Source organism: Procambarus clarkii, chromosome 12 (assembly GCF_040958095.1).
Source record: "Procambarus clarkii isolate CNS0578487 chromosome 12, FALCON_Pclarkii_2.0, whole genome shotgun sequence".
NCBI classification, from domain to species: Eukaryota; Metazoa; Arthropoda; class Malacostraca; order Decapoda; family Cambaridae; genus Procambarus; species Procambarus clarkii.
In genome coordinates, this window is record NC_091161.1 from 14,968,922 (window position 1) to 14,991,953 (window position 23,032).

The window sequence follows — 23,032 nt, forward strand, 5'->3', positions numbered from 1 at the left end:
TTTATATTTCATCAACTGTGCCTACTCTCAAGCTAAACGAAATTTCTTTCATCCTAAACCTACTTCCAACACTAGTAGCACTGTACTAGGCCTTCCCTTCATTTCTGAACTCAAAACTTTTACCAATACCTTTCGTCCTCTTGACGTAAAACTCGCCTTTCGACAAACTAACACACTTCGTAGCAATCTAGTTCACACTGCTCCTCCTGCTTCTAATGCTGCTGGTTAAATTTTTTTTTTAATTTTGCCCCGAGGGGCGAGTTTATTGGGCAGCGCCACTCATCTTGTGAGTGAACACACCGCCATAGCAGAATGTACAACACTCCCCAATAGGAAGAGAACCCGCTGGGTTGTTCATCCTGTCACTTGTACCCAGACACAGCTGGGACTTGCTTAACTGTCTCAAGTGAACAGCTCCTCAAACAAGAAGATTAACATTTATCAACCCTTAAAAGCTTACGTTATCTTGCTGGTGCAAAATGGGGAACTACTCTATTTCCTGTTCATCTTGTCCTCTCCAATACTTTGGCGAAACTGGCCGTACACTGAATGACAGACTTAAAGAACACAAGAGAAGTGTTAAGTCTGCAGACACTAACAATGCTCTCTTCTGCCATGTGAGGGATTCTAATCATCCCATTGATTGGTCTTCCTCCAAAATAATCTTTCCTGCCTCTACTCTACACAGACGCCGTCTAGTAGAATCGGCTCTTATACACAATGTACCCAACATGAACTTGAGTCCTGGCTTTGTTGCTGTGGACTCTTCCCTTTCACAGTATATACTCAAATGCTCTAATCTTTCTAACAAACGTGACTTAACATAAGCTTACCCCTTCCATTTAATTTTTTATTCTCTTCCCTTTTCTTTCTCTCTTCTCCCCTTTTTCTGTTTATTGTCTTCTCCTACGCTCCCTTGCTATCCTCTTCTTATTCCTATTACTATCTCCTTCGGTGGTTATAATAGGAGTTGCCTCGTATGGGCCAATAGGCCTGCTGCAGTTCTCATTACTTCTATCCCCTACACCTGACTTTCCTCCTCAGCTCTCTCTTGCCTATTTACTGCCCGTCTCCTACCTCTTCATCACAATCGACTTGAGAATAGTCCAGGACGGACCGAAACGTCGTCGTCCCTTCAACTTGTAGTGTGTGATCTGGTTAACATACTTCAGCCACGTTATTGTGACTCATCGCCTGCACTAGTTTAGTTTACTATAGTAAAGTGTGAAGTTTGAAATTTGAATTTGTACGCGAAGGGGGCGGGACGACCCGGCAACAATCAGCCGACTGCTGCCTCGACACCTGCCGCTATTGGCTGGTTAGCGACCTCCTGCGCCGCCATTGGTTGAGACGCTGGTGGGCGGGGCTAGGAGAGAGTGAGGGAGGTCAGGGCGCAAGAGCCGGGTAGTGTAGTACGCGACGTCACACTGAGCGGACCGTAATGGCTGACACTGGAGATTGCTGGCAGGACGGCCCCGTCGACTATCGCAGCTTCCAAGTCAACGGGTGGTACTTCTACCCCGTCAACCCCGGCAACACCTCCGCTCAAGGTAACTATTGCTGCGTAACACCGGCACCCGTCTCGCAGCTACGCCAGCTGTGTAGCACACCCACCCACCCTTCCTGAGGACGGCCTGTCCCTCAAGCGGGGCTTTACTGGATCTTGCTTTCCTCTCCCCCCTTGAGTGGCTCCCTGTGGCTCTTACCCCTCCCCCTCCCTCGAGTGTCTCCCTGTGGCTCTTACCCCTCCCCCCCTCCCTCGAGTGGCTCCCTGTGGCTCTTACCCCTCCCCCCCCTCCCTCGAGTGTCTCCCTGTGGCTCTTACCCATCCCCCCCCCTCCCTCGAGTGTCTCCCTGTGGCTCTTACCCCTCCCCCCCCCTCCCTCGAGTGGCTCCCTGTGGCTTCCCCCCCCCTCCTCCCTCGAGTGTCTCCCTGTGGCTCTTACCCCTCCCCCTCCTCCCTCGAGTGTCTCCCTGTGGCTCTTACCCCTCCCCCTCCTCCCTCGAGTGTCTCCCTGTGGCTTTCCCCCCCCCTCCTCCCTCGAGTGTCTCCCTGTGGCTTTCCCCCCCCCTCCTCCCTCGAGTGTCTCCCTGTGGCTTTCCCCCCCCCCTCCTCCCTCGAGTGTCTCCCTGTGGCTTTCCCCCCCCCTCCTCCCTCGAGTGTCTCCCTGTGGCTTTCCCCCCCCCTCCTCCCTCGAGTGTCTCCCTGTGGCTTTCCCCCCCCCCTCCCTTGAGTGTCTCCCTGTGGCTTTCCCCCCCCCCTCCTCCCTCGAGTGTCTCCCTGTGGCTCTTACCCCCCCCCCCTCCCTCGAGTGTCTCCCTGTGGCTCTTTCCCCCCCCTCCTCGAGTGGCTCCCTGTGGCTCTTTCCTCCCCCCCCCTCCTCGAGTGGCTCCCTGTGGCTCTTACCCCCCCTCCTCCTCAAGTGGCTCCCTGTGGCTCTTTCCCCCCCCCTCCTCAAGTGGCTCCCTGTGGCTCTTTTCCCCCCCCCCTCCTCAAGTGGCTCCCTGTGGCTCTTTCCCCCCCCCCTCCTCGAGTGGCTCCCTGTGGCTCTTTCCCCCCCCTCCCTCGAGTGGCTCCCTGTGGCTCTTTCCCCCCCCCCTCGAGTGGCTCCCTGTGGCTCTTTCCCCCCCTCCTCGAGTGGCTCCCTGTGGCTCTTTCCCCCCCTCCTCGAGTGGCTCCCTGTGGCTCTTTCCCCCCCTCCTCGAGTGGCTCCCTGTGGCTCTTTCCCCCCTCCTCGAGTGGCTCCCTGTGGCTCTTCCCCCCCCCTCCCTCGAGTGGCTCCCTGTGGCTCTTTCCCCCCCCTCCTCGAGTGGCTCCCTGTGGCTCTTCCCCCCCCTCCTCGAGTGGCTCCCTGTGGCTCTTCCCCCCCCCCTCCCTCGAGTGGCTCCCTGTGGCTCTTCCCCCCCTCTCCCTCGAGTGTCTCCCTGTGGCTCTTTCCCCCCCCTCCTCGAGTGTCTCCCTGTGGCTCTTTCCCCCCCCCCCCCTCCCTCGAGTGTCTCCCTGTGGCTTTCCCCCCCCTCCCTCGAGTGGCTCCCTGTGGCTCTTTCCCCCCCCTCCTCGAGTGGCTCCCTGTGGCTTTCCCCCCCCCCTCCTCGAGTGGCTCCCTGTGGCTCTTCCCCCCCCCCCTTCCTCGAGTGGCTCCCTGTGGCTCTTTCCCCCCCCTCCTCGAGTGGCTCCCTGTGGCTCTTACCCCCCCTCCTCCTCAAGTGGCTCCCTGTGGCTCTTTCCCCCCCCCTCCTCGAGTGGCTCCCTGTGGCTCTTTCCCCCCCCCCTCCCTCGAGTGGCTCCCTGTGGCTCTTTCCCCCCCTCCTCGAGTGGCTCCCTGTGGCTCTTTCCCCCCCTCCTCGAGTGGCTCCCTGTGGCTCTTTCCCCCCCTCCTCGAGTGGCTCCCTGTGGCTCTTTCCCCCCCTCCTCGAGTGGCTCCCTGTGGCTCTTTCCCCCCCTCCTCGAGTGGCTCCCTGTGGCTCTTTCCCCCCCTCCTCGAGTGGCTCCCTGTGGCTCTTTCCCCCCCTCCTCGAGTGGCTCCCTGTGGCTCTTTCCCCCCCTCCTCGAGTGGCTCCCTGTGGCTCTTTCCCCCCCTCCTCGAGTGGCTCCCTGTGGCTCTTTCCCCCCCTCCTCGAGTGGCTCCCTGTGGCTCTTTCCCCCCCTCCTCGAGTGGCTCCCTGTGGCTCTTTCCCCCCCTCCTCGAGTGGCTCCCTGTGGCTCTTTCCCCCCCTCCTCGAGTGGCTCCCTGTGGCTCTTTCCCCCCCTCCTCGAGTGGCTCCCTGTGGCTCTTTCCCCCCCTCCTCGAGTGGCTCCCTGTGGCTCTTCCCCCCCCCTCCCTCGAGTGGCTCCCTGTGGCTCTTTCCCCCCCCCCCTCCTCGAGTGGCTCCCTGTGGATCTTTCCCCCCCCCTCCTCGAGTGGCTCCCTGTGGCTCTTCCCCCCCCTCCTCGAGTGGCTCCCTGTGGCTCTTCCCCCCCCCTCCTCGAGTGGCTCCCTGTGGCTCTTTCCCCCCCCCCCTCCTCGAGTGGCTCCCTGTGGCTCTTCCCCCCCCCCCTCCTCGAGTGGCTCCCTGTGGCTCTTCCCCCCCCCCCTCCTCGAGTGGCTCCCTGTGGCTCTTCCCCCCCCCTCCTCGAGTGGCTCCCTGTGGCTCTTTCCCCCCCTCCCTCCCTCCCTCGAGTGGCTGCCTGTGGCTCTTACCCCCTCCCTCGAGTGGCTCCCCGTGGCTCTTACACCCCCCCCTCCCTCGAGGGGCTCCCTGTGGCTCTTACACCCCCCCCTCCCTCCCTCCCTCGAGGGGCTCCCTGTGGCTCTTATCCCCCCCCCTCCCTCCCTCCCTCGAGTGCCTCCCTGTGGCTCTTCCCCCCCCCCTCCCTCCCTCGAGTGGCTCCCTGTGGCTCTTACTCCCCCCCCTCCTCGAGTGGCTCCCTGTGGCTCTTACTCCCCCCCCTCCTCGAGTGGCTCCCTGTGGCTCTTACTCCCTCCCTCCCTCCTAGAGTGGCTCCCTGTGGCTCTTACTCCCACCCTCCTCGAGTGGCTCCCTGTGGCTCTTACTCCCCCCCCTCCCTCCTCGAGTGGCTCCCTGTGGCTCTTTCCCTTCCCCCTCCTCGAGTGGCTCCCTGTGGCTCTTTCCCTTCCCCCTCCTCGAGTGGCTCCCTGTGGCTCTTACCCCCTCCCTCGAGTGGCTCCCCGTGGCTCTTACACCCCCCCCCCTCCCTCCCTCCCTCGAGGGGCTCCCTGTGGCTCTTACACCCCCCCCTCCCTCCCTCCCTCGAGGGGCTCCCTGTGGCTCTTATCCCCCCCCCTCCCTCCCTCCCTCGAGTGCCTCCCTGTGGCTCTTCCCCCCCCCTCCCTCCCTCGAGTGGCTCCCTGTGGCTCTTACTCCCCCCCTCCTCGAGTGGCTCCCTGTGGCTCTTACTCCCTCCCTCCTCGAGTGGCTCCCTGTGGCTCTTACTCCCACCCTCCTCGAGTGGCTCCCTGTGGCTCTTACTCCCCCTCTCCCTCCTCGAGTGGCTCCCTGTGGCTCTTTCCCTTCCCCCTCCTCGAGTGGCTCCCTGTGGCTCTTTCCCTTCCCCCTCCTCGAGTGGCTCCCTGTGGCTCTTTCCCTTCCCCCTCCTCGAGTGGCTCCCTGTGGCTCTTTCCCTTCCCCCTCCTCGAGTGGCTCTTTCCCCCCCCTCCTCGAGTGGCACCCTGTGGCTCTTTCCCTTCCCCCTCCTCGAGTGGCTCTTTCCCCCCCACCCCTCCTCGAGTGGCTCCCTGTGGCTCTTCCCCCCCCCCCTCCTCGAGTGGCTCCCTGTAGCTCTTCCCCCCCCTCCTCGAGTGGCTCCCTGTGGCTCTTCCCCCCCCCCTCCTCGAGTGGCTCCCTGTGGCTGTTTCCCCCCCCCCTCCTCGAGTGGCTCCCTGTGGCTGTTTCCCCCCCCACCTCCTCGAGTGGCTCCCTGTGGCTGTTTCCCCCCCCCCTCCTCGAGTGGCTCCCTGTGGCTCTTTCCCTTCCCCCTCCTCGAGTGGCTCCCTGTGGCTCTTTCCCTTCCCCCTCCTCGAGTGGCTCCCTGTGGCTCTTTCCCTTCCCCCTCCTCGAGTGGCTCCCTGTGGCTCTTTCCCTTCCCCCTCCTCGAGTGGCTCTTTCCCCCCCCTCCTCGAGTGGCACCCTGTGGCTCTTTCCCTTCCCCCTCCTCGAGTGGCTCTTTCCCCCCCCCCCCCTCCTCGAGTGGCTCCCTGTGGCTCTTCCCCCCCCCCTCCTCGAGTGGCTCCCTGTAGCTCTTCCCCCCCCTCCTCGAGTGGCTCCCTGTGGCTCTTCCCCCCCCCCCTCCTCGAGTGGCTCCCTGTGGCTGTTTCCCCCCCCCCTCCTCGAGTGGCTCCCTGTGGCTGTTTCCCCCCCCACCTCCTCGAGTGGCTCCCTGTGGCTGTTTCCCCCCCCCTCCTCGAGTGGCTCCCTGTGGCTGTTTCCCCCCCCCCCTTCTCGAGTGGCTCCCTGTGGCTGTTTCCCCCCCCCCTCCTCGAGTGGCTCCCTGTGGCTGTTTCCCCCCCCCCTCCTCGAGTGGCTCCCTGTGGCTCTTCCCCCCCCCCCGCCTCGAGTGGTTCCCTGTGGCTCTTCCCCCCCCCCACGCCTCGAGTGGTTCCCTGTGGCTCTTCCCCCCCCCCACGCCTCGAGTGGTTCCCTGTGGCTCTTTCCCCCCCCCCTCCTCGAGTGGTTCCCTGTGGCTCTTTCCCCCCCCCCTCCTCGAGTGGTTCCCTGTGGCTCTTTCCCCCCCCTCCTCGAGTGGCTCCCTGTGGCTCTTTCCCCCCCCCTCCTCGAGTGGCTCCCTGTGGCTCTTTCCCCCCCCCCTCCTCGAGTGGCTCCCTGTGGCTCTTTCCCCCCCCTCCTCGAGTGGCTCCCTGTGGCTCTTCCCCCCCCTCCCCCTCCTCGAGTGGCTCCCTGTGGCTCTTCCCCCCCCTCCTCGAGTGGCTCCCTGTGGCTCTTCCCCCCCCCCCTCCTCGAGTGGCTCCCTGTGGCTCTTCCCCCCCCCCCCCTCCTCGAGTGGCTCCCTGTGGCTCTTCCCCCCCCCCTCCTCGAGTGGCTCCCTGTGGCTCTTTCCCCCCCCCTCCTCGAGTGGCTCCCTGTGGCTCTTTCCCCCCCCTTCTCGAGTGGCTCCCTGTGGCTCTTTCCCTTCCCCCTCCTTGAGTGGCTCCCTGTGGCTCTTACCCCCTCCCTCGAGTGGCTCCCCGTGGCTCTTACACCCCCCCCCCTCCCTCCCTCCCTCGAGGGGCTCCCTGTGGCTCTTACACCCCCCCCTCCCTCCCTCCCTCGAGGGGCTCCCTGTGGCTCTTATCCCCCCCCCCTCCCTCCCTCCCTCGAGTGCCTCCCTGTGGCTCTTCCCCCCCCCTCCCTCCCTCGAGTGGCTCCCTGTGGCTCTTACTCCCCCCCTCCTCGAGTGGCTCCCTGTGGCTCTTACTCCCTCCCTCCCTCCTCGAGTGGCTCCCTGTGGCTCTTACTCCCACCCTCCTCGAGTGGCTCCCTGTGGCTCTTACTCCCCCTCTCCCTCCTCGAGTGGCTCCCTGTGGCTCTTTCCCTTCCCCCTCCTCGAGTGGCTCCCTGTGGCTCTTTCCCTTCCCCCTCCTCGAGTGGCTCCCTGTGGCTCTTTCCCTTCCCCCTCCTCGAGTGGCTCCCTGTGGCTCTTTCCCTTCCCCCTCCTCGAGTGGCTCCCTGTGGCTCTTTCCCTTCCCCCTCCTCGAGTGGCTCTTTCCCCCCCCTCCTCGAGTGGCACCCTGTGGCTCTTTCCCTTCCCCCTCCTCGAGTGGCTCTTTCCCCCCCCCCTCCTCGAGTGGCTCCCTGTGGCTCTTCCCCCCCCCCTCCTCGAGTGGCTCCCTGTAGCTCTTCCCCCCCCTCCTCGAGTGGCTCCCTGTGGCTCTTCCCCCCCCCTCCTCGAGTGGCTCCCTGTGGCTGTTTCCCCCCCCCCTCCTCGAGTGGCTCCCTGTGGCTGTTTCCCCCCCCCACCTCCTCGAGTGGCTCCCTGTGGCTGTTTCCCCCCCCCCTCCTCGAGTGGCTCCCTGTGGCTGTTTCCCCCCCCCCTTCTCGAGTGGCTCCCTGTGGCTGTTTCCCCCCCCCTCCTCGAGTGGCTCCCTGTGGCTGTTTCCCCCCCCCCCTCCTCGAGTGGCTCCCTGTGGCTCTTCCCCCCCCCCCGCCTCGAGTGGTTCCCTGTGGCTCTTCCCCCCCCCCACGCCTCGAGTGGTTCCCTGTGGCTCTTCCCCCCCCCCACGCCTCGAGTGGTTCCCTGTGGCTCTTTTCCCCCCCCCCTCCTCGAGTGGTTCCCTGTGGCTCTTTCCCCCCCCCTCCTCGAGTGGTTCCCTGTGGCTCTTTCCCCCCCCTCCTCGAGTGGTTCCCTGTGGCTCTTTCCCCCCCCTCCTCGAGTGGCTCCCTGTGGCTCTTTCCCCCCCCCTCCTCGAGTGGCTCCCTGTGGCTCTTTCCCCCCCCCCTCCTCGAGTGGCTCCCTGTGGCTCTTCCCCCCCCTCCCCCTCCTCGAGTGGCTCCCTGTGGCTCTTCCCCCCCCTCCTCGAGTGGCTCCCTGTGGCTCTTCCCCCCCCTCCTCGAGTGGCTCCCTGTGGCTCTTCCCCCCCCCCTCCTCGAGTGGCTCCCTGTGGCTCTTCCCCCCCCCTCCTCGAGTGGCTCCCTGTGGCTCTTCCCCCCCCCCTCCTCGAGTGGCTCCCTGTGGCTCTTCCCCCCCCCCTCCTCGAGTGGCTCCCTGTGGCTCTTCCCCCCCCCCTCCTCGAGTGGCTCCCTGTGGCTCTTTCCCCCCCCCTCCTCGAGTGGCTCCCTGTGGCTCTTTCCCCCCCCTTCTCGAGTGGCTCCCTGTGGCTCTTTCCCCCCCCTTCTCGAGTGGCTCCCTGTGGCTCTTTCCCCCCCCCCCCTCCTCGAGTGGCTCCCTGTGGCTCTTTCCCCCCCCCTCCTCGAGTGGCTCCCTGTGGCTCTTTCCCCCCCCCCCCCCTCCTCGAGTGGCTCCCTGTGGCTCTTTTCCCCCCCCCCTCCTCGAGTGGCTCCCTGTGGCTCTTTCCCCCCTCCCTCATGAGTGGTTCTCCCCCCCCTCCCTCATGAGTGGTTCTCCCCCCTCCCCTCCTCCTCCTCGAGTAACTCGCTGTGGATCTCTCTCTCCAACAATATCTTTCCCCGTGTCTAAAATCATTAATTAAAATCTTTGTGTTGGAGTAAGTATTAATAACTGTAACCTTCCTGCTACAGACGGTGAAGGGCCGAGGATCATGTACTGCGTCAACCTGCCTGGAGGGGTCCTTGCCTACGTCCCTAATGGCTTCGCAGCGAGACTCGTCCCCATGTACACGGGCGGCAGCAGCAGCTCTTGTGGGGGTCCTGATGGTGCCTACTGTGGTTCATTGTCTGGATGGATGCCGCAACTCAATGGCTTGTATCCCCTTGGTATGGCCAATTACGAGGATAATCCACAAGTCGGTTCTATGAACTCTAATGGCATGTCTTCGAGCTGCACGCCTAGTTACGAAGTGAGGAATGGAGTCACCTATTTTAACAACTTTGGCTGCAATACTAATTGTCCTGCAAGCAACTTGGGCCCAATGGCTTTCAACACCCCGTTCGACTTAAATTCCAACTATTTAGAATCTAATTGTCGAAACATGTGCACTGACGTGTGTGAAGCTTACATGAAGATGCCAGCAGACACCACTGCAGACTATGCAACAAATGGCTTTGCCAACATTACGGAAATTGACACCCTGATCTTTGAAGACAAAGATGCTTGCAGCACAGGTATCGTGGAAGCAAAACCTATGAATGGCAACTTTACCATTGTCCCTAATTTTGATAATGGCACATGCACCGATGTACAGAATGTAATAACAGAGGTTACACCAAACATCATAAAAGCTTCGCCAAACAGCTGCATTATAATTGCCCCGAAGAGCACCATTGTCCCGGCTGCCACTAGCATAGTTAGTGATGCCAACAATAATATAACTTCTGATTTCAAAACCGTTGCTATTAACATGCCAAAGAATACCAGTGCCGTCCCTGAGGACGGTACCAGTGCTGGCCCCGAGGATAGTACCAGTGCCAGGAACTTGACTTCGACGGGGGACAGCGCCTCCAGCACCATTAACAGCTCAAACGCCACTTCTGGTCGGCCGTTGCGTTGGAAGTCCAAGTTTGCACCTAGGAGTAAGTTGGTGGGGGTGATGTGCCCCTGTAGTAGAAGTGCCAGAGAGACGCAAGTGTAACATGAAATTGGCACATTTCATTATTGCCTTTTGGCTCTCCAAAACATTGTTTGGATTGGGTGGGGAGGAGGGGCTCTATTTCAGACTTTCAATCTGCGATCTCGGGTTAGATTCTCGATCTCCATTCACCTATCAGAAAATTGGAGTCTGAGAATGTTGTGGGGCTGCCTCTTGGGGAAGGGTTGCTTAAAGTACACAATATTTGAGGGGTCCTGGTAATAGTTGGGTTCATTCTCTACTCTCTCTCGGGAATTCCATGTTGCAATCCTGGGACAGAAGGGTTGGGAAAGTTTTCAAATTGCCTAATGCTTCTGTACACCTAGCAGTAAGTGGGGTAACCCAGTTGGTCAGCTTCTGGGGGTTACATCCTAGTGTCAGTAGTTGTAATCAGGGTGGAGGGGACCTTGATATAAGCCTATCATATATATACACTGGCTGCTTGTCCCCAACACGAATTAGAGGCTTCCTGTCTTACAAAACTAATTGAAATTCTGGAATTGTCTAATGATTTTCATTGTCAAGACAGGCAACCAGTGTATTAATACACATTACTTATATCGCAGAAACTAACACAAGTAAAATTACTGACTGCCTAAGATGTAACTACACAACAAGGTAACCAACTCCTGAGTACTGTACCTACATACTGCAAGGTTAACAGGAGCATTAGGCGATAGGAAATGTGCCCAACCATTCTGGGGTAGAAATAACCTCAGAGCCCACATGAACCTTGTTAGTATCGGCTATAAAATTTGGAATTTTTTTATAATATTTCAGAGTTTACAACTTTAATATTTAATTTTTACCTGGGACATTCATTTTAACAATTCATCTTGGGACATTTTAATTCATAATTCATCTGGGGACAGGCAACCAATGTGTGTACAGTATACATATTAGGCTAATATAAAGAGGACCCCTTCCCAAGATGCAACCCTGCAACAAGCACACTAACTTTATTTGTGTGTGTATATATGTGTATATATATATATATGTATGTGTGTGTGTATACTGTAATAAGAAATTACATTGGGTGTATGACGGTACATTGATGTTTATATATTGCAAAGTTACTAACATACATAGCATTTTGGACAGGTCCTTAACCTAATGGTTAATAGTAAGTAGGTAATTTGTAGCAAAATTAGAGGACAATGAATAGGTATATAGTAAATTGCATTAAACAATTTGATAGCAGTGGTTACAATGGTAAAGTTGTATGGCTTAGGCATGCACATTGGGAAGTGGGTAGCACAAAATGGTGCGAGTTTGAAGCACTAAGTAAGAAACGGGTTGAAATTGGGTACTTTTTGGTTTTACTTTTGGAATAAGGCAAAGGTATATTCACACTAGTTGATTAGTGACACTAGTGCAAATGAAGGTATTTTAGTAATAGCTGTGCCAATTCCTAGGTACCTATTTGCTGCTAGGTAAACGGGGGCATTAGGCAATGGGGAAACATGCCCAATCATTTGTACCGCACAGAAATCGAACCCGGAATTCCAGATAATCAAGAATGACCAACTGCGTTACTGGGACCATAATTTTCTTTTATTCAACCTTGATGAAAATGGAGGTACAGTAATGCTTCTGTTCATCTCTCCTGAAGTCCCTGACCTACTAAAAGGTTGTGTAATCTGTGCCCAAGATGGTTAGTGCTTGCTTCTAAACTGTTCTCGGAATAGATTCTATGTATTTCTAAATATCGAGACTGTTAATAGATTTCTATAGTCATTTTTTAAAGGCAAACAGTAGACCTTGGTTCAGGCAAATGATTGTCCTAGGATCATCCTTGTAATAAACAATATTCTGTATGTTGACCAGACAACACACTAGGTGAAGGAACGACGACGTTTCGGTCCGTCCTGGACCATCTCTCGATCGACTTGACGTTTCGGTCCGTCCTGGACCATCTCTCAATCGACTTGACGTTTCGGTCCGTCCTGAACCATTCTCGTCGTCCCTTCACCTTCTAGTGTGTGGTCTGGTCAACATACTTTAGCCATGTTATTGTGACTCCTCGCCTGCAATATTCTGTACCTTCAGATGTGCTTATTTGGCAGAAAAATCTGTTAGGGCTATGTTCTTGTACAGTACATGCCTTGTATAGGTGATAGTAGTGTACTGTACTAGATATTGCCTGACAAGTTTCTGAAGGCGTTACATACAGAAATCACAATAGCGTGATGCATCAAATGAACGCGACCACAAGGGCCGTGATGAGGGTTACCGATTAAGGCGCGTCTGGGATCCATCCCAGACGTAGGTTCGAACCCTCATCACAGCCCTTGTGGATTTGTTCTAAAGGTGTCGTTAGGTTCACCAGCTTGGCATTCCATAAGTTGGTTTTACCTGGAAAGGTATGTGGTACTGAATGTCAAAACTGACCTGTGCTTGCTGGAATAGTTCTACCTTGGATCACTCCTAATTTTCAGTAAGCTGAGGGTTCCTAAACAGGTTAGGTTACTGCTTAATCTTTAACCATTGTACTTTGGCAGAAAGGAACCAGATGGTGGATGGAGAGAGACGGGGCACAACTTGCCAAACGCTCTGCCCGCCCCCACCAGCACCTCCCACTAACTCGGCCATCAACAATGTTGCTGATCACACGTAAGTCACCTATTCAAACGTGTAAAAAATTTACTTTTACATTTTCTATCTGTAGCCCCAATACTTTAATTTTTCTTAGAGCCTTCCTGAGGGATGGTTGCAGCAGAAAATTTACTATAATCTCTAAAAGCATTTCGCTCTTTGAAGCAATGACACGTCTATAATTCTTCCGCCCCTGTTAAGATGTAGGTACGTAGTCTGCCGTTACCTTGTGTTCCAAGATTCAACCATGTACACACTTGTAAAGATTCTCCAGCATCCTAAGTGTTCATATTTCCAGACTGTGGCCTTTACCCATGCCACATTCCATTTTGTTGCCCCTTTCAGTTGCACCACGTGAGGTTCTGTTGTGCCGTTGGTTTGCATAGGAAAGGTTTTTGTTAAATTTCTGCAGCAAGGTTGTTCCAGCAAACTGGCTACCATTAAAGTACACAGTAGTTAACTGATTTTTTTTTTTTTTTTTTTTTTTTTTTTTTTTTTTTTTTTTTTTTTTTATATATATATATATATATATACAAGAGTTGTTACATTCTTGTAGAGCCACTAGTACGCGTAGCGTTTCGGGCAAGACCTTAATCCTATGGTCCCTGGAATACGATCCCCCGCCGCGAAGAATCGTTTTTTCATCCAAGTACACATTTTACTGTTGCGTTAAACAGAGGCTACAGTTAAGGAATTGCGCCCAGTAAATCCTCCCCGGCCAGGATGCGAACCCATGACATAGCGCTCGCGGAACGCCAGGCGAGTGTCTTACCACTACACCACGGAGACTGATAGTTGTATCCTAGAGCAACCCGTCTTCAACTAGTCCATTATATCCGTCAGTCGCCCCCACAGACGCATTCATAAATTTTAACATGCTGTTCATTCAAAATGAATTTTCTCAAATATAAATTAATATTATATTAGTATATTGTGCATTTATAGGTTAGGTGTTTAGATTCTGTTGGCAATTTTTTTTTTTGTAGTACGTGGGTGAAGCATTTATAGCTTCGTGGTTCGAACAAAATTTGTCAGTTAAGGACTTGTACCGGAAGTGTTCAAACATCATCAGTTGTTGTTTGTAAACCCTTTTTATTCATAAAAAGGGGGTTTGGCAGGTGCATGGACTCACTTTTGGGTCTTTGTTGGGAGGATGGGCTGCCTAGAGTTGTTGGGAGGGGGAACCTTGGCAGGCTTTCTGTTCAGACCATAAATAAAACCCACAAATTGCTAGTAGTACATGCCTAAGGCCTAATAACCAGGTACTGTAGGTGAACACAGTCCCCGTGGTGCAGTGGTAGAGCACTCGCCTAGTGGTTGGAGTGCTTTGGCCTGGGTTCGTAACATGGCTGGGGAGGGATGACTGGGTGCCAATCCTTAACTGGAGTCTGTTCACTTAGCAGTGGATGGGTACCTGGTGGTTAAAAAGATTTGGTGGGTCGTATTCCAGGGAAAATTAGGATCGAGGACCTGCCCGAAATGCTGTGCGTGCTAGTGGCTTTACAAAAATGTAAAAACTTGTATATAAATAAAATACTGTCAATGAATGCAAGAATTTGTATAAATAAAATTGTTCAGTTCTTGCAAAGTAAATGATTTTTTATTTATAAAAGTTCTTGCATTCATTTTATTTATATAAGTTCTTGCATTCTTGTAAAGCCACTAGCACGCAGAGCATTTCGGGCAGGTCCTTGATCCAAATTTTCCTCGGAATATGACCTGTCAAATAGGTTAACCACCAGGTACTTGTTTACTGCTGGGTACAGCAGTAAACTGTACAGTTAAGAATTGTCACACTGTCAATCCACCCAGGTCAAAGCACTCGTGAAGCACTGGGAGAGTGCTTTACCACTGTGCCAAGAGAACTACCTCAATGTATTAGTGGCTATTAATGAGTTTAGATACCGCAGGCTGGATACCCCACTATCATGTCCTGTAATTGCCCGAAACGCATTGCGTAATAGTGGCTTTAGGCATTGTATGTACTAGCTCTATCTATATATCAATCCATTCATGTAACATCACTTGTATGTATGTACCTTACCTGAATAAACATATTTATTTATTTATTTATATTTATATTTAATTAATAGCCTAGTTAAAGGATGAACTAGGCTTGTGGTGTCCTGTCTTCGAAGCACTGTCATATGACTTAAGATCACGTATTGACTGTTTCGGCCTCCCACCTTACTAACTTGTTCCAACCATCTACCCTGCTATTTGCCAAAGTGAATTTTCTTACTTATTTTGCAGCTTTAAGTTTTAATGATTTATATGTTCTTGATGTTCTAAGTCTCTGCAATTCTTGCAAATAAATTTTGTAATTTCCATCACTATTTTGTATACTGCTAATTTTGTATTTTTCCTTCTACCTAGTTTGGGCATTTAATACCTCTAACCTCTCCTCATAGCTCCTTGGTTCTGGGAGCCATTTAGTTGCGTGTCTGCACCTTTTCTGGTTTATTGATGTGCTTAAGATAGGGGCACTATACAACTGCTCCACATTAAATATTTGGTCTTGCAAAGGTCATGAACAATTTTTAGTATTTCACCATCCATGTATTTAAAAGCATTCTGAAATTGGAAAGCATAGCATAGGCTCCTTGTGCAATGTTCTTTGTGGTCCTAGAGTGATAAGTTTTCTACAGGCAAAGTGGTGCTTCATATACTTTTTCCCTTCTTGAAGGGGACAATTAGTCTTTAGCTTCTTCCTTAGTATACTAATAGGCAAGTGTTCATATACTGTACATTAATTCTGTATTCCTTCTGGTAGGTTGTAGACAATGAACATTACCAGTGTAAAAAACTGAACCCTGAATACCCCACGTGTGACATTTCTATAGTCTTGTATATTGTTTGATTACTACCCTCATAAAAAAATTTCATAATGTTGAAAGACAGTCTCGATTTTCCAGTTTCCCGAAAAACCATGTGGGACTATCAAACATTTAAATTCGTTGAACAGAGTTGTTCAGATCGAAAACAATGCTGCCTGTCAACACTTTTCTCCGGCTGTTTTTCCTACTTAGTTCATTATTTTGTCTAATATTTTTACTACACTTGTCAATGATATAGGTCTGTAAGGGTGTCACTTTTGCATATGGAACTTGGCCTATTTCAGTGTATCTACCAGGAATCTTGTACACAGGGATGCCTGAAATCCAGTTAGTGGCATGCTGAGCTCAGGTGTGCATTCTCACAACTCGAGGTGAAACTCTATCTGGGCCAGCTGGTTTCTTAGATCCTTCAACACGCATTGGTATTTGCACTTGGCACACTCTTGTGCATTCTTTATCACTTTTGTCACTAAACACACACCTTCAAATATGCACACTTTAATGGGTTATCACAATCTCATTTAAGAATGTTTATGGACATTTTATAAATTCAAATTATTCTTGCACTTCCATTTATGTACAGTAGTTACCGTATACTTACATGGACACACTTCATCTATACCTTCCCAAAATCATTATTTTGATTTGTACACCTTATCACAGTATTAAATTTTATCTATTCTAATTATTTTTAATGAACCACGTTACTATACAGTACAATCTACTTTTACCATTTCTATTGCTAATAGTGTAAATTTTTTGATGCCGTTTTGCCAGTCTGCCATAATGGTTAGATATAAAGTAGTCTTATGTTCCTCCTGACAGACGGCTACAAAAGAATCCTGTTAATAAGCCAACCCAAGGGAACTTCTACAGAAGACCACCTAGGTGTGTGTTCTGCCGAAAGAATGGAGAAGAGGATTATTTTCACTCTTTAAAGGTGAGTCTAGGGTACTGTTCTTAAAGTAGAATTATCTTGATACAACTTGCATTGTTTGCTCAAGCTTGGATTTTTTGTAAAAAAAAAAATCCAATCACCCCCCCCCCCCCCCCTCATGGAAGATTGAACTACTGCTTGGGTACCTATTTACTGCTATGTACATTGGGTATTAAGTGATGGGAGACATGCCCAATAATGTGTCCTGCTTGGACTCAAACCTGGAATTCCAGATAGTCAAAAAGAACAGACTTCCAGGATTATGCTTGTGCTCCATTATTGAAACGCTTAGTTCTCGAGTTGGATACTCGATGAAGCAGTCCACACGTGGCAGTGCTGCACTCTTTAGTCACAAATGTTTTTGCCTACGGTCTTGTAGTGCCACCACAATGCACATGTTGGCCTCTTGCAAGCTTTTCAGTAGGTGGCAAATTTAACAGCTGCCTTGAAAGCACGTCTGGGTGTTGCATGGAATAGCGACTCGGTCTAGGGGCTAATCGAATGTTGCTCGGCTTTTGTCCGAACTACGTTATTGCACTGTCGTGCAACTTCTCGTAGATTGTCCTGATTTTTTTTTCAAGATTGTCAAATGCTTTCCCAATGTCCCTTGTCAGAATCCTTGGTGAATCCAATACCTTTTATTGCATGCATTAGTGTCCCTTTCTCCTTAGCATCTTTGATATTTAGCACATTTTGAGTCTACACACTAATGGTGTCTTCCTGGCTTGGTGCCTTTTGATAATTACTTGTAGACAGGTTGACCGTTTTATCATATGGAATAACTAGATTGATGTAATGCTGGCAAGTGAATAGGCTAAATCCTTATTAATTTTACAACTATTTTTCGGTGCACTAATTAACCCCTATCATTGTATTTTATACACCTTAATTTAAAATAAGGTTAAATAAGTTAACCCAAGTGCATGCTTAGTTAAAAACATTTTAAATAGTACTGTATATTAAAATTTAAAATGGCTCCTTTTGTCTTTAAACTACTGGAGTCTTAAAAACCTCTTATGGTTCTTGATGAAGCAATTGAACATTCTGAAAGTTTACATACGTCATTCTCAATCTTCAGGATAGGAGAGGACGCGTGATGTGCCCAGTGTTGTCGTCGTACAAGTGCCGGCTGTGTGGGGCAACGGGCATTCATGCCCACACGCTCAAGTATTGCCCCAGGAATATGTTAACCAAAGGAGACCCTGTGGCTGCTGGATTTCCTCCTGGACTAATGCCACCACAATATATGCTGCAAAATTTTATGTGAAGTTAGACTGTTACTATTAAGGTTTTATCTGTTGACCAGACCACACACTAGAAGTTGAAGGGACGACGACATTTCGGTCCGTCCTGGACCATTCTCAAGTCGATTGGTCTCGATCGACTTGAGAATGGTCCTGGACGGACCGAAACGTCGTCGTCCCTTCAACTTCTAGTGTGTGGTCTGGTCAACATACTTCAGCCACGTTATTGTGACATCGCCTGCACAAGGTTTTATCTGGTCATGTGGCTTTTTTTGTCTTGATGGCTTCATGTGGCTTGTCAAGATTGTGCACTTTTTTTAGTCCTGTATTGTTTGGGTTTGAAAAAGCTGGTACATGGTATGCAATGACCCTTGTGTATAAATCTTAAGTCACTAATATCATAACTTGCATTACTTAGCTTGGTTCTCAAATGTCAAAATTGTGTACCATGCTTTATAGTTGTGTAGTAATAAACAAAATAATAAACTACCCCATTAGCTTCTAAAGATGACAGTAACTTGCATATTCAGCCAGTGAAAAATGTTTAAACTGTATAATTAATCACTTAGGAACTTGATATATGAAATTGTTAAATAGCTTTGTTTAAATTGGCTCTTGGCGAGTGCATTAAAAAATAAAAAATAAAAAAAATGCTTGAAAAAAATGTAACAAATTACCTTAATGCTGAAATCAAATTACTGTTGCACAAAAGATTGGTCCAAAGAACTACAAAATTATTGGGCTTTACTAGCTGTAAGGCTGCTTGGTCTGATTAGGCCACTTCTAAACCTGTTCATGCTCTAAACTACTTCCTCTTGGCATTTTAATGTTGCCATCTTGTTATCGGAGCTTAGAGACAACGTGTTATATCCATAGTCTAGATTTTCACGAAGGGGGGCATCTGCTTTGATTTTTTTTTTCTGGAAAAGGGAAAAAAAAAAATAGGCTACCTGTATCTGCATAGATACTTAAATTGTCAAACACTGAAGACAACTTGAAAATAGTTTGAAATTTGGATTTAACTTGGCAAACAGTGACTAAGATTCAGTGAATTTACAACAACAATCTTTTACCATGACATGCCTATCAATTTTAGGTTAAAGTTAAAAATTCTTAACTTGCTGAATAAATTTTTAAAGGGTAGTCTGCAGCAGTACTTTAATGGCATTAGTTCTTTTAAAAACCATATACAAGTTCAAACGTTTGTAAATGGAGTAAGACAAGTTTTCATGTGTAATTGGCATGGTCTTGCACCGAACTCGGTGAAATATATAGCGACATTTTTTATTAATGTACTATTCGGTATCTTTATTAGTGGTGCAAGTGTTTTAATGTACTTTATTTAAAAATTAAACATTTTGTGCTTGCAAAGTATTGACAACTTTCACAATGTATTAAAGTATAGAATTATGTACATGGTTTTTTAAACTTTTTAACTGCACAGCTTGTACGTATTTGCACCAAAGTTCCTAATTTGGTACAAAAGTAGTATTTTCAACTACAAGTTTCAAACTACTTGTGGTGATGAGTACTTTGGTTTAAGAATTTTAAGATCGAGTAATTTACAATGAATATGTAATGGTTATATAAAATAACTTGCCTTTACAAAATCTTGAATAAAATGAGAACCATATTAATGGCTTTTTAATTCAAACTAAAAATGCAAGATATTCTATTAGTTTCCGTCGGCTTGCAAAGTTCACTTCTGCCCCCTCATTGGTTAAATAAGAACATGCAGACTATGGCATCATGCATACACATCTAGGTACTTCTATATTAAAATGCCAGTTCTGACCATAAGAGGAATTGGTTTAACTTGCCATATATTAACCTTGTTAAATATACAAAGCTACATAGATGTTTACTTATCTACAGTTGGCCCAAGTGTTGTGAAGAAAAACAAATACCTGCATACAAGATAAAACAAAGATTATTGCACAAAATGCTGTAATATTAAATGTGAATACTAGATACAGCGGTCCAAATTGTTAGGATGTTAAAATGCATACCTATAGCTCTTTAATAACCATTTGACCCCTGGGTTGGCTGTTCTTTGCTGTGGTGGTCTTGTGCGCTGCTGCCCACAGGTGAAAGGGGGCAGCAAAAGAGCCTTGGTCAAAGCTACTGCCTGCTGTCCTCAATATCCAGCCCATGGGTGTGGGGGCATGATGGGTGGCTGATTTAAATTTTTGCCCCGAGGGGCGAGTTTATTGGGCAGCGCCACTCATCTTGTGAGTGAACATACCGCCATAGCAGAACACACTCCCCAATAGGAAGAAAACCCGCTGGGTTGTTCATCCTGTCGCTTGTACCCAGACACAGCTGGGACTTGGGTGCTGATGTGATGCTCAATGGGATGGCATCTGTTTAGAGCCTGGTGCTCTATGGTAAAAATATTTGACCTTTACTGCAAATGATCAGTGTGGAGACCCCTTAATGGAACTTTTAGAAATGACAATTTTAATCATAACTATAGCTCTGTATTGCTAAAATGTAGAGCAATGGACTGAGTTTCATTCTTTTTAGGCTACAAACTGTAAAAGGAATGTCCATACAAACAATTGAATACCCTAGCAGTTAAAATTCACAAAGTTGATTCAGCAAGTTATTTGTCCTAATGTTTTAGGTGTTGGTAAATTTAATACTCTAATTTTGAACCATTTTTGGCCTAATGCCCAAGGCCCCTACATAATATCAAGGCCCAATCTAAATCGTGAGGCCTCAAGTCTTATTAAATCGTACATATATTGTACTGGTGTGGCAGTGTGCAAGCGAAATCCACTCCTACACGTTCACTGCATAGAGAGACCTGTACATTCCCTGATGTTCCTCTTTCTGGGAGTTGAGCCTGCTTAGTAGCTGCAGCCCTTGGAGGCGAGGGGAGTAAAAAGGGAGTTTGTGCGACTTGCCTAAACCAATTAGCTCGTCTGATTAGCCCTGCCTAGTTAGACATTAGGTCAAGTGGCAATGTGGGGTTGGTATACCTATCGGTCCCTAGGATGCTATTCGGCCCCTCAGTGGTTTCCCCACATACTAGTACTGTATATTATTCATTACCCCTGAAGTTGCTTGTCCATGTGCTAGTTCCTCCCCTTGGAGCCCAAACAAGGTGGTGGCAGGGGTGCTGGACAGCAATGTTTCCATTTTTTTTTTTTTTTTTTTTTTTTGCATGTCAATGCTTTCCCTCGTCAGAATTGTGGGGTGGGTGATCAAAAACTCCAGAGTTGAGTAGTGTTGGGAGATCGGGCCCCCGTAGCTCCAGCTGTGTCAGGCTGATACCAGACATTGTCTAGGACTACTGCTTTGGTTCCTCTCCCTGTCCGTTTCTTGGCAGGGTGACTAGTATCCCTGATGTCTACCACATTGCCTAGGGTGGCCAGTTCCATGGTGTTTACTATAGTGCCATTTGCTCCCCTCCTACTAGGAGGCACGAAGCCACATCTTGAGGCTATCCTGAGATGATTTTGGGGCTTTTTAGTGTCCCCGCGGCCCGGTCCTCGACCAGGCCTCCACCCCCAGGAAGCAGCCCATGACAGCTGACTAGCACCCAGGTACCTATTTACTGCTAGGTAACAGGGGCATCAGGGTGAAAGAGAAACTGCCCATTGTTTCTTGCTGGCGTCCGGGATCGAACCCGGGACCACAGGATCATGCCTCCAGTGTTCTGTCCGCTCAGCCACCGGCTCCTGTATCATACACGTGCTTCCTACAAAGACTACTGCATTTCAAGACTGACTCCCTACTACATGGCCCAAATTCCTTGATGTACCTCGTGATGACCATTCTGACCTTGATGACTTGCACACGCAGATACCTTATTGATTCTGTAGATGCTCAGGTTCAGTTTACTCCTACCTGGGCTGGCACTCACATTGTCGAGGGCACTCTCTAAGGAGACAGCTGCTTGTCTAGCTGTCCCCTCTTGCATTGGTGAGGCCCTGGTTAGTCTCAAAAAAATATTGCTGAATGCCAGAATCAGTACTATCCTCTTTTCACCCAATGATGAGACTGGGAATAGAGATCTCAGGACTGCCGTGAGGATATTGAATATATCCTAGAGGTTTGGTCATCCTGCACTTCAGGTTGACATGTTTACTTAGCCCCCTGGCAGTTATCATTGGGTTTCCCTCAGTTAACTTTTTTTCTAAAAAGTTCCTGGGCTCTGACTATAAAAGGCAGCCTGCAACACCATGAATGTCTGTCTGCCACATCCCACTAGTGAGCCTCAGACCATAGGTGCACGATCCTCTGAATCAGACACACACACGAGGAAGCACTCAAATTTTGGGAGTGAAACCCCCGACTCGGCACTGATGAATAGCATTGACAATGAAGACAGCCCCCCCCCCAGCATGGGATAAAGGGCACCATTTTGGATCAGATCCAGCCACGACAGGACACACAGACCCATATACAGTACCTCACTTACATAAGGGACCTTGCTACTTACAGAGGCTGATTTATGATACATGTGACGCCCTCCACATCACACCTGAGAGCTAATCCATGATGTCAACTCCCCTGGGTTGGGGTCGAGAGCCAATTCAGACACATTATGACAACAAATTTGCAGCTCCCAGAATGGAAGTGTTAATCCATCAACAGGCACAATTGTAGAGGTAGCAATGGATGGCCATTGGAATACAATAACACCAATGGCCATTTTAAAAACCTCCCAACCACTTGGGCTGGACAGTAGAGTGACGGTCTCGCTTCATGCAAGTTTGCATTCAATCCCTGACTGTCCAAGTGATTGGGCACCATTCCTTTCCCTCGTCCCCATCCCAAATCCTTATCCTGACCTCTTCCTAGTGCTATAGTCGAAATGGCTTAGCACCTTCACCAGATACAGTAGTTCCATTCCGTTCCTTTCTCACTACAACAAGTACAGAATCGGAGGGCCAGCTAAGCAAAACTACCGAAAACCACGTGGGCTGGCCAGGTCCTGAAGGATGGACTAAGCAGAAAGTACAGGGGTTGCTTGCTGAATATCCCAAATGCCAAAAATAGCCTAGGGACACAGGCAGCTGTTAAGGGTATAAGTGGCATACCTTTAAAAGCACACGCGAACTTCCTTTGTGACCCCGAAGCAAGAACATCCCATTGGCTCCAAACTCAAAAGCCTTGCAGTGGAGTCAAAGACCTTTGCATTGCTAAGGGCAAGGCTCCTTCTTCAGGACTATATAGACCCTTAAGAGACAGTCGCTTGAACGCACCAGAGAAGACGATCTGGCTGGGCGGAGGCAACACCAGCAAACACCTGGAAATGGTCACTCTAGGCAGGAGCCATTTGAAGCGAACAATTAATCAAGAGTCCACACAAGAAATGTAACATAAATATACATGCATGTGAAGTAAATACTAAAATACAAAACGAGTACACAAGCAAATGGCCAGAAACCCAGGTCCAGGATGGCTTACACTTACCTGAATAACTGGGACTTGAAGTGCGCTTAGCAGAAATGAGGAACATAATGTCGTCTTATTGTACTGTGTGAGGCAATATGACTGATGGGGGAAGGTTATGGGACCAAAAAGCTGGATACACATTCACCTGGTGGTGTGCAGGCAGAATTAACGAAGGAACTGCTTCATGACTGGGTAGTTCGCCCAGTTCGGTGTCTCGTGGTTCACTTTCTACGTTTCGTGTACTTTGCTGATTGTCTATATTGTTTAGAATTACTTTATGGACGGTCAAATACTGGGACTCCTAAATAT

The 23,032-nt window shown here is 50.0% G+C and overlaps 1 protein-coding gene across 1 annotated transcript; it reads left to right on the forward strand.

Annotated features, from left to right (window-relative positions):
• Window positions 1–1,392: 1,392 nt before the first annotated feature.
• Window positions 1,393–18,726, forward strand: LOC123772858 (uncharacterized). Its single transcript, XM_069323321.1, has 5 exons — window positions 1,393–1,550; window positions 8,695–9,645; window positions 12,203–12,314; window positions 15,959–16,073; window positions 17,149–18,726. Exons 1-5 carry the CDS (start codon window positions 1,442–1,444, stop codon window positions 17,335–17,337), a joined length of 1,476 nt encoding a protein of 491 aa, XP_069179422.1. The 5' UTR covers window positions 1,393–1,441; the 3' UTR covers window positions 17,338–18,726.
• Window positions 18,727–23,032: the final 4,306 nt, after the last annotated feature.

What these genes read in the sequence shown, in the direction of transcription:
- LOC123772858 (XM_069323321.1), top strand. Translation starts at nt 1,442, where the DNA reads ATGGCTGACACTGGAGATTGCTGGCAGGACGGCCCCGTCGACTATCGC. An exon ending in GTCCAAGTTTGCACCTAGGA is followed by an intron (nt 9,646 to 12,202) that starts GTAAGTTGGTGG and finishes GTACTTTGGCAG; the next exon opens with AAAGGAACCAGATGGTGGAT. An exon ending in ATTATTTTCACTCTTTAAAG is followed by an intron (nt 16,074 to 17,148) that starts GTGAGTCTAGGG and finishes CTCAATCTTCAG; the next exon opens with GATAGGAGAGGACGCGTGAT.